The 11,555-nt window shown below is 40.1% G+C and overlaps 1 protein-coding gene across 1 annotated transcript in view; it reads left to right on the forward strand.

Annotated features, from left to right (window-relative positions):
* The window catches only part of LOC118732986 (thyroid receptor-interacting protein 11), a 68,066-nt gene extending 56,511 nt beyond the window's left edge, over positions 1–11,555 (forward strand). Inside the window, exons 3-7 of the mRNA XM_036462130.1 lie at positions 1,495–4,832; positions 6,694–6,857; positions 6,975–7,178; positions 10,351–10,620; positions 10,709–11,555. Of these exons, the coding sequence (XP_036318023.1) occupies positions 1,495–4,832; positions 6,694–6,857; positions 6,975–7,178; positions 10,351–10,620; positions 10,709–11,001 (4,269 nt within the window). The 3' untranslated portion in view covers positions 11,002–11,555. The remainder of the gene's footprint in view (positions 1–1,494; positions 4,833–6,693; positions 6,858–6,974; positions 7,179–10,350; positions 10,621–10,708) is intronic.

An 11,555-nucleotide genomic window follows, 5' to 3' on the forward strand; every position in this document is an offset into this window, starting at 1 on the left:
TATCAAAATGGCGCATTTGTGAACAAAAAAGTATCAAAGTATCAAATCTTAAAATTTATAAAAAAAGTATCAAAAATGATACAATTGTTTCAAAACGGTAACGCTGCTGCTAATACGGCCGCCAAATTCCGTAGTTACTGCGGTCGTCGCTGCTGTACTCACCAATTGTCGTCAATGCCTTTGCATTTTGTGTCGCTTGAATGATTTTGAAAATAGCGGAACGACTGGAGAGTAACGCACGCACGCTGAGTGGCGAGCTCACTCCGGACGTACATAAGTACTGGGGCATTCAATCATGGGATCCCGAATAATTTTCCATGTCCCGAAATTCCAGGATTACAGCTTCGGGATCCTGAGAATTTTACTAATTTATTTACAGAGCGAAAGTAATGTTGAAAACGAAAAAAATGAATTCGCGTGCATTTGACATGAAAATCGAGAAATACTGAACACCAAAATTTGGATTCAAAGTAAACTTGAGGCATTTGCAACCGGATGTGAATTACAGAACCCACCTGCATAGCTGTAGGTTGTTCAAGAACTGTGGAAAAATGAAAAATCTGGTAGCAATTGAAAGCACAAGAAACTTTTACAATGTGAGAGCGTTTTTTTTCATTTTACTTTGCTGCCGTGGTTTTTTGGAATTTGAATTTCTGCAAATATGAGTCATGGCCATTAACTTATCAATTTAAAATTATAGTTAAATCATTGGTTAAACCTTAAAAAAAAAACGAAATGCACTTCTTGCAGTACAACGATTTTCATAAAACTCTTGGATAACTTTTACGCGTTGTTCAACTGAGGATCGTTCCAAAGCTTGTAGTACCAATTCACACTTGAATCACCCCATACATATGGTGTGACAAAGCGAAGCCGTCAGCGGTACTGGGTTGGCGTTGCTCAACCCTTGGCTAAGGACCCAATTAGGGCTGGAAATATCAGTTTCATGCGTTTTCTCTTGAAAACTCTGGCGTTATCGGCTGCTACAGATCGTTGGTATTTCGCTGGTATCCCCGAAACTCGTAGAATCTACTTAACTTGGCATTCGAGCGTTTAGAGATCTCAGTAAGATTTTAAATAGATAGTCTAGATCTTCTCAAAAGCTCTTCTGCGTGATGCCTGCTTTTTCTCCGGTTGACCATTTAACAGTCGTGGCAATACACAAGAAAATCTTTGGGAGTTGCTACTGTATGTTTTCCGGCTCAATTCCGTTTTGCTCGGATTGGTACTTTGCGACGCCCACGAGTGTATTCCAAAACCGATATTCACTGCTCTACATCACCTGCATATGGGAGGACTACATTCATGCTTAGATATAATCTTCCGCCCTAAATTGGTCTACTGGCTTATTTGTAGGTTAATAAATGGCTCTCTTTTCAGGACGCTTTCCTTATCCAATTATTTTCACAAATCTTACATTCAACATAAATAAATTTTCATCTTACCTTCACAATATTTTCTAATCCACAACGATCTCATTTCTTCTCATTCTAGCCCACAAAAGACGATGCAAATGCAACAACTCCACTAGAAGACAGCTGGTGCTGGGAACCAGAAAACGTAAAATCTGACAATGATCACTCGTCCGAGTCATCGAGTAGCGGCAATGGCAACGAAATGGTCAACATCACTTTGGAGGAAGTGTCTCTGGGTGGCAGCGCGAAAACTTCCTCCGCGAAACGCACGCCACGCGCTGCCAATGCGCATAACGCAGCACTGGAAAAGCGTAATCAACAATTGGAGGAGGAAAATAAAGAGCTGAGTTTGGCGCTCGAAGAGTTGGACAGTCAACATAATCTGGCTATACAGAATGTGCTTGAACTCAAAACTGAGCTACAGAATAAACTCACCGCTGTCACCAACAATTATGAGGCACTAAAGAAGGAGCATGCCGACAAATTCATTAACAGTGAATTGGAAATGGCCCGAATGCAGAAGCGGCTGGAGAGTTTAGGAAAACAACAAGAAAATTTTGAATCGGAGAAGCAGTTCTTGCAGAAGCAAATCGAGAAGTATGAAGTCGAGATAAAGAAGTCCACTGCGGATTTGGGCGATTTGCAAGCACTGCTCGATAAGAAGACCCATGATAATGTGGAGCTCATTGAAAAGGTGAAGATAGCTGGGCGTTTAGCCGATGAAGCTGAGGAAGAAATGGCTGAGCTTCAACAACGTGTGGAACAATTAACGAAGGAGCTGGACGAGGCAAAACAAGGAAAAGAAAAAAAGACTTCCGAGTCTTCGACTAGTTCGACTGGCAAGCAGAGCGAGGACGAGTTTATTGTAGTGCGAGAAGGTGATGCTAACTCCTCAGGACCAGCCACGCCACCGTCGAAGGAGGAGCTGAAGGACAAAATCGTACAATTGGAGAATCGCCTTTCGGAGTTGACTTTGGAAAATGGCAGTCTTGCGCTGAAGTTGCAAGATTGTGAAATGGAGAGGGAGCTAGCGGCGACTGTACTACGTGAGAACATGCAAGAGCTACAAACACGCTGTGAAGAAACTGATGCGGCATTAACGGCGGCTAAGGAACAATTAGAAGAACAACAGGAGAAGCTGGAAGGTCTGAAAGAAAAGGCAGCTGAAGCTGTCATTGCACAGCAACAGTTGAAAACACTGGCTGAAGAGAAAGTAAAAATCGAGACGGAGATTGCTAACATGAAAGAGAGTTTACAGACCGCAATGGAGCTTGAGAAACGTTTATTGTTGTCTGAGAGTGAAAAGGAGACGCTGCAGATTGAGTTACAGCGCCTACGCGCCGCACAAGAACGCATCACTGAGCTTGAAGGGAAAGTGCAAAACTTGATGGTGGAAAATCAACAGCTGCGCCTGAATGCCGAAGCTGAAACAGAATCTCACAACTACAGCGCAGAGTTAGCGGAGCGCCTCAAGTCGTTGAACGAAGAGAACGAAAGCCTTCGTGCAGAGGTACTTACCATGGCACAAGCAAAATTCCGAGAAGCTATTGCTGAGGAGAAACAAGAAATCACAGATCTGGATGCCGACGACGATGAGCCGTTGACCGTGGACAAAATACGCGAATTGCTCAGCTCTCACATAAAGTCGAAGCTGACCAGCGAAATGGAGGAAGCCTGTCGGGCAGTGCAAGAACGCGTCACCAGAACCGTCAACGCCATGGAGCAGAATATATCACGAATGTCCGAGGAAATACTCGATCTGCAGGACAGCAAAATGGTCTGGGACCATGAGAAGAAGACGCTCGAGGCAGACATATCTCAGTATATTCTGCAGTGTGACGAACTGATGAAGAACAACGAGATATTGCTGAACGAGTTGGAGAACTATAAACGCAACAAGCTCGAGACGATTCACGAGCACAACGAGGAAAGTGTTATGCAGCTGGAAGCGCAGCTGGAGGAGTCAAGTAAGTTGAACCAGTCGCTGGAGCAAGAATACGATGAACTCAATAAGAAGAACGAGGATCTGGAGCGAGAAAAACAGGCGTTGACCGAAGACCTACGCGCCACCCAACAGCGTGTCAGCGAGCTGCAAACTTCTGAGAAGGACCTCAAGCTACAGCTCGAAACCTTGGAGTTGGAGAAAGGAAATTTGTTGTTTGAGTTAAATGAACAAAAGGCCATGGATTGCAAGCTAGTTGAAGATGATGCAGCTATAAAGAGCGCCGAAGAAAAGTGTCAAAACCTAGAAAGCCAATTGTCACGGCTGAGCAAGGATCATGCGGATTTGGTGGCCGCCATGCAGACGCAAAAGGCAGCGCTTCAGGATGCGATAAAGAAACGAGAGGAAGCGGAGAAAATGCTATTGGAACAGGAATTGCTGGTGAAACGCATGGACCACGAGTTGAAGCAACTGAAAGAGCAGAGCAAACACAGTTGTGAGGTACAAAAGCGGGTCGACGAGCAGGCTGCACTCAACCAGCAGATGCAGCAAGATCTCTTGGCTAAAGACATAGTAATGGAGAATCAGAAGGAAGAGATACAAGAGGCGAGAAGCAGTTTAGATCGGCTAATAAAAGAATTTAATGAATCTGAGAAGTTGATAGAAGAAAAGGAGAGTACCATGAATGACTTGCGTAATCGTTTGGCAGAGAGCATGCAAGAAAATGACGAGCTGCAAGAGAAGTTACAACAACAAACGGCGAACACCGAGCAATTGACGCAGCTGAAACAGGAAAAAGAGGCATTGGTAGCGGAATTCGAGGAGTTAAAAAAGGAATACGAAGCACACAGCGTCGAGTTGAAGGCGTTGCAGGAATCAGCGGTGACATCTACCAGCAGCGATGCAACGGCAATTACACGCATTGCGCAGCTGGAAGCCGAACTCTTGGCCACAGCCGATCTACAAAAGACCGTGGATATATTGAACTACGAGAAGAGCGAAATGATAAAGGCGCTGCAACAGAAACATGCTGAGAATATGCAATACTACACAGAAATTCAACGACTACTGCCACTCGTGCAGCAACTGCAACACCAGCAACAACAAATGGCGCTAGAGAAACCATGCGATAAATGCCCGACACTGGAGAACACACTGAGTGAACTACGCAAAGAGGCGGAGAAACAGCAAGATCAAATAAAATTCCTGAAAGAAAAGTCAGATATTCTTACGACTAATTTGCTTACGGAACAGACCAATCAGCGTCTGGTGAAGCAGGAGAAGGCTGAAGTTGAAGAGCAGAATGCGGCTATACGCAAGGACTTGGAACGTTTGCGTGAACATTTGCTGGAAATTGAAGACATGCACACACACGAGACGGTGGAAATGCAGCGGGAGTTGGAAGAGACCAAAGCAAAAATGGTAGCACTGCAGGACGATGTGGCGAAATCAAGCAATGCCTACACATCGGCCAAGTAAGTGTGAAAAAAAAGTAATTCAGTTCGAAGCTGAGCGTTAAGTTGAGCGTGCTACTTAATTGTTGTAGTAGAGTTAGGATGCGTTAGGCATAGAAAACATGTTGCTTGTCGCGGTTACTTTGAAAGAGAAGACAGACTAGGAAAGGCATCTCATGTATCCCCCATTGTTTCTTTTAAAAATTCTTTAAAAACAAAGGGTTAGATAGAAAACTGTCTTTGGAATTGGGACCCACGATTTTGAAGAAAGAGTTGAAAGAGTACCTTCAGTAAGAAACTTGTCATTACTTAAACACAAATTCAGATTCCCAAAATAATGCAGCGTTTTCCATCCAAAAGCCAGCCGCCATAAAAGAAACAGCGGATTGTATGCTTACGAACGTGGGCCGGTCGGCAATTTAGGCCCTTCCATCTTGATGATATGCTCAAGAAGTGTCGGAGAGTATGGGCGCTCCATTTACCACATTTGATCTGATGGTCGTCTCGTCAGTTCAGCGAGCGCTGACGGAATTCTGGAAATGCAAAGTGGTTAAAGGCGCAGCTATGCAAACTTAACTTGAACCTGAAAACCTGTAGTCAACCGCCGAATGAGAGTTAACTCGTCTCTGTAAAAACGTCCCTAAGTGCTGATTTTTTAATGATCTGAGATTAGATCAGTGAAGCTTCTTAGTGGTTTTGACGAGTAGCACTTTGCCGCAGGGTATCTATAAAAGCATGACATCATTCTTTTCAGGGCGAGAATTACTGAAGGTTTCTTTGTTTTTTTGTTCAGTCAAATAGACTTCTTTATAAAATTTTTGCTGATAAGAACGCGAGTAGAGGGGCAAATGAGTAGAAGTAAGATTAGAGAACATACCTTTCTCGAGCACTGTCACTTCTTCCGACGTATCGATACTGGCAAGTTTTGTGTTACACACATACATATGTATGTAATTCCCCAGTCACATTTATGTACATTGATAATTGCACATAAATACATACAAAAAATAGGTACACAAGCACCATTCTGCTACACCTGCAGCGTTGCTTGTGGGTACAGTAAGCAAAAAAAAAATAGTAACCGCCTTGAGAGTATAAAGTAAAATTATCACCTAATTACCGAGCAAACAGTATGTTCAGCGCGCACCAAGCACAGCGGCGGTGTCGAAGAGGAGTGGTGGGTATCCGCCCAAGACTGGGACAAAGCCAGAGCGGCAAGCAACACACTCACAACCTTACCTCTGTATATGTTGGCGGTAGCATGAAATTACCTGCGTTTCGTCATCGTACATTTGCTGTTCACTGTTCACTGTTCACTGTTTGCGTTTACGTTTTTCTTCAGTTTACGCTTTTCTCAACGCCCCATTATTGTAGCGGTGCGCACGGCAACAAGGCAGCCGTAATGGCATCAGCAGTCGCGGCCGCAGTAATATGTATATATGTATGTGTAGTTACTGTTATCGCTTTTAAGCCTTTCGTTAAGCTTCGTCACGACTCACGGCAATTGGTTTGCCAAGCGATAACGTGTCACAAAGCGCTGAAAATTAGTTGAACTAGCGATAGCGCGGCGTCGTGTCAGGGTGCCGCGGGTGGGGACCAAGTGACATTTTAGTGCTATCGGCACCGCTGCGCTATTGCTACCTGCAACCAGTGCGCACTTGCAATGCCACAGCAAAATTAGAACATTCGCGCATTGCAGACGCGTTAGGGCAGGCGGTGCGCGCCGCTTGCTGGGTAGCTGGGTAGCCAGGGCGCTGATACGCTCCAAAAGCGATTCATTAGTTTCGTGCTGACTATAAAACTAATTGAATTTCTGCACCTACAGAAATCATAATTTCCAAGAAAATAAATTTAGTAAGTGACATTCTTCGATTTTTCACAGTATACGCGCCAATCAGCATGCCGAGACATTGCAAGCGCAGTATGCGCTCGTGGTGCAGCAGCGCGACGAGTTAGTCAAAAAGCTGAGCTTGGCCGAGGATCGGGAATCGAAGAATCAGGCGGCTTTGTGCAATCTGCAGTGTGCGCTCGAGCAGTTTCAAAATGGTGAGTTGGCGAACCGAAACAAAAAAAAAATGTTTAAACGAAAATAAATGAAGAACCTTTGCAAAGAAAGCTAAAAATAAATTAAAAATATATGTATGATTTTTTTCCTCACATTAGACAAACAAAATGACATTAAAGCCGCCACGCATGGCATACGCAAGGAGTTGCAGCAGGAGCAGGAGAAGCAGGCGCAATTGCAGGCGGAGATTGGCGTTTTACAGCAGCAGCTGGCCGAGGCGAAGCAAGGTTTGTGTGCGGCAGCACGGCTCTCCGATCAGTTGGAGGCGTGTCAGCGTACGATTGCGGAGCTGCGGGAAGAAGGTGAATATGCATTTAAATTTGCTTGGTATTTTTTTTTTTAATAAACAGTTTGAAAAAAAAAAATATTGAAAATGGGAGAAATGTTGTTTACTAACACTATGGTTATTCTGCAAGAGTTCATAACATGCAAGAGAGGTTGCTCACAAATTTCTGTTACTAACCCACCATTCAACCACAATGAAACACCTCAGCCATAAGGGAAATCTTCAATAACCGCACGTATGTAAACTGGCATTTGGCATTTTAACGATCCGAGTACAAAATTTGCTAATAATAATAACTGCAAAAAAATGTTTACAAACAAACGAAACATTGTAAAAAAGAATTGCTTAATCACTAATATGTTGCAATGTTTCCCTTAAGCCACGCTGATTTCGATTCCTAAAGGTAAATATCAGCTGGTAATTCTGGGATTTTCATAATTTTCAAACACTCGGAATTTCAGTTGGTATACACTTTTTCGAATTCTATGTAGACACCGCAATGCAAGAAAAACTAAACAAAAAACAGCAAAATAAAAGTAAAATTTTTACAATAATCATGAAGAACTACCTACATGTAAGCGTATCTGCACTGGCATCACCACAACCACTACATTACAAAAAAAAAATCACTATTTCAGCAAACAAAAAAAAAAAAACACAAACAGTATCATTGCTCACAGCCACATCGCCACCTTCGCAAATCAAATTAATTATGCATAGCTGCCCATTCATCGCCCAAAATTTCATTAACGCACACACAAAAGGTGAAATGCACGAATTGGCGCGGTCTTAAAAAACATACATTCCCAGGATTGCTTTGGATTCACTTGGTTAAAAAATTTGCGCCAATCCTCTAGGTCAATGTTGGCCCCTTCATAGGCATGCGTGCCAAAGCTTTCTGTACAATTTGCATCCGGCTGGCACAAAATAAAAGCTTTCGCTGGCCAACTCTGATTATTGTATTATTCTAACATTTAGTATAAACCAATATATGCGTATAGTATATATACTTTTTAACTTTTTTAATTATTACTTTTTAACTTTTTTAATTATTATTTTCTAATTAATTTTACATACATACATTCATCTACATATAAATGAGTTGGAAACTGTAAGAAAATTAACAAATATTTGCTATTTATTTTAATGGTTTTTAGTAACTTTTTGCCACTTCAAGTGAATATAAGAAAATACACAAAGTTTTATAGCCTTATTCATAGAAAATAAAGTATATTTCCAAAGCTTTACAAAATGACATTTTCATACAAAATTTCGATTTATAAAGCACTTAAAGACTTCTTTATTTTTTATGAATTTGAGTGTTAGCCTTTATTGTAGTGCTTTCTAGAACTCAAAATAATTGTTTAACTTTTCATTTTAATTTTAATTTCATTTTATAACTTTCGGTGGTGAAAATTGAAAACTGCCTAAATCTGATTTTGCCGCCGCGCATATATGTATAAGGTCAAAAAATACATTTAAGAAAATTTCGATTTATTTTACTAAAAACAAGCAGCAGCAGATCGCTTGAGAGTTTTGGTTTTAATTGTTTTCATAACTTTTTATCAGTTTGCTATGTCGCTGTCAAGTATAGAAAATAAACTAAATAAACTACTACTTTTAAAAACATCCCTGTTCATTTTTTACCGCGAACTTAATGTAACGTAAGCGAAGAAACCTATTTTTTTTGTATTCAAAACAATTTCTATCGTTATTTTCTACAGGTTATGAAGCTTCAGTTGATAATTGCTCTAACACATCAGATTTTTTTTTTTGTATTTAAATACCATAACCTAAAAGGGCGACAGACAAAAAGTGAGATTAATGCTTGCATTTAATTCTCTGAGTATTTTTTAGTTTCAAATATGCCGGGCGGCGGTTAGTTCCTATCAGTTAGACGATATAGCTTTTTTTTTTCAAACATATATTTGTCTGGAGCTTCGTCGTCGTTGCATTCAGTGCACTGTTTAGTAATTAACATTTTTACTTTAACACTTCATTATTTTTTATGGACATCTTTTTTGTGTGTATTACATATTATCTTACACATTAGTGCACCTAATATTCTTCTATAGCTGTTGATTTTTACTATTCAATTTGAATATTTTTTTTTTTTGGTTTTATGTATTCTTCACAATTTTGCCTATCTGGTATATTTTCTTAGTCTTAAACTGATTGTTTTTAGTTTAGTTAGCCTATCGCTTCTGCTCTTTTACGCATTTCAGTTTAGCATAGTTTAGTTAGTTTTAATTTATTATTTAATATTATCTCTTCTGCGAATTTCGAATTATATGTAATTATAATTTATTTTTTCTTGCGTCCCACGTGTCCAATGCAAAATTGGGAAATCTCAATTTGTAACTGTGAGCGAAATCGATATGCTGAACTCACGTTGCATCTGGAGATTGCCTGATGTTGCATCCGTTTCTACATTCTTGTTTTTGTTCTACTTGTTGTTTGCTATTGTTGTTTATATATATTGATTAGTTTAAATTTGATTTGAATTTGAATTTGAATTTGGTTTGAATTTGAATTTCGTTTTTCTTTTGTTGAATTTGATCTGCTCTTTTCCAAAATTTATTTGCATCTATTGCCTGCATCTACATATTTCAACACATTATTCAAATAGTAAAAATATAAATACAAAATTGTAAAATACATACATATGTACGTACAGTCTAAACTTCCACTTGCTTGTGTAAGCAAAATAATTTTTCATTTATTAACAAAAAAAAAAAAACAAACAGTTTGATAGCCTCGCAATTCCTTTAATTGTAAGAAATATTTGCTCCGCTCTCATCGAATGAATGCTCCTAAACCGGCCTCCTAAACCGGCTATAACTGCGTGCGTCTGGTTGAGTATTACATCAGGTACTGGTGTGCAATTGCCTTATCATTCTACCAGTACTTATGTCATACTGTCCCGGACGCCACGCCCAAATCTGCATGCCCCATAACAACGATGGATAAAAAAGAAATACTAAACCAGTGTTGAATGCCTGCAAGGAAAAGTGTTCGAAAAATTAACTCACTAAATGCTAAATTTATAATTGAATTTAATGAACGGCGTTGAATATTTTTTAAATATTTTTAGGTTCTAGTTTTTCTTTATTTTCCTTTCGCAAATTTTACCCGTTTTCCAACACTGCAATTAACACCATTTACCTATGCACATATTTCCCCTCTAGTTGATGCATTGAAGCAGCAGAACGAGCAATGCTCCAACAAACTTAAGGCTAGCGAGTCTAGTCAATCGGACAAAATCGAGAAGAGTCTCATCAAGAGTCTGTTGATTGGCTATGTGGTGAGCAGTAATCCGAATGACAAGAATCAAGTGCTGCGCATGATTTCCTCCGTGTTGGACTTCACGCAAAACGAATCGGAAAAAGTGGGCCTCAACAAGCAGCAGTCGAGTTGGCTTGGCGCCATATTGGGTGGTGGCAGCCCGTCAGCGCAGGGTACGATCATCATCAGCAACTAGCTTACCACCACTAATGAATATACTCTATACTTTAACTATTTCCTTTCTTTTATTTCTGCTTTCAGGTGTACACTCCAAGGACAATTTGGTGCAGGCTTTCGTACAATTTCTGGAACAGGAGTCACAGCCCAAATCGGATGCCAGTACCATGCCCAACTTGCTAAATATGACACAACAGAGCAGTAGTCCGCCAGCGCGTCGCATATCCACATCCAGCAATAGCAGTTCATCGGCGGCGGGGATGACGACGGGTAACTCCCCGGCCCCGGCTCTACCCATTCAACCAATGATGCTGAATGAGTTTGCACCGACGCGCAATTCCAGCTCAATATTAAAAGATATCCTAAGCGATTCTTGATTATTGTAAACTTTAAGCTTTTTGTATCCCATGCTGTAGTTACCTTTATTCTACTTTATTTTACTTTATCTGCATGTTAGGCTTGCATGCAACTGATATTTTTTTGTTCTTAGAAATATGCAGTAGGTATGTTTGTATATGTATTATTTACTTGATATTTTGTTGAATCAAAGTGTTTAATTGTAGTCGTCGTCTAGCAATTTCTGCCTGTTCTGGCCGCGTTCGAATTCAGTTGAAATCAGTCGTTTCTAGAGTTATTTTTCTATTTGATTATTCTGTTTTACCTGTAAATATATATAAGTGTATTTGTAATAAAAATGTAGTTGCATTTTGAAATGCGCGTCTAAGCAACTTCTACTATGTATTGTGTTAGGAAGGGCCTGCCAACGGAATGAGCCATTACGAAAAACTGCAATTGAACAGAACTTTTATGTTTGTGCATTGTATAAAAATGTATTTGAAATAAATATAAACAATATACATACACATTATACATTATTGAATATATATAAGCACAATTTAAGATTAATAAATCAAATGATATTTTAACAAAA

The sequence above is a fragment of the Rhagoletis pomonella genome, unplaced genomic scaffold (assembly GCF_013731165.1).
Source record: "Rhagoletis pomonella isolate Grant_MI unplaced genomic scaffold, Rhpom_1.0 Rhpom_scaffold_00002, whole genome shotgun sequence".
NCBI classification, from domain to species: domain Eukaryota; kingdom Metazoa; phylum Arthropoda; class Insecta; order Diptera; family Tephritidae; genus Rhagoletis; species Rhagoletis pomonella.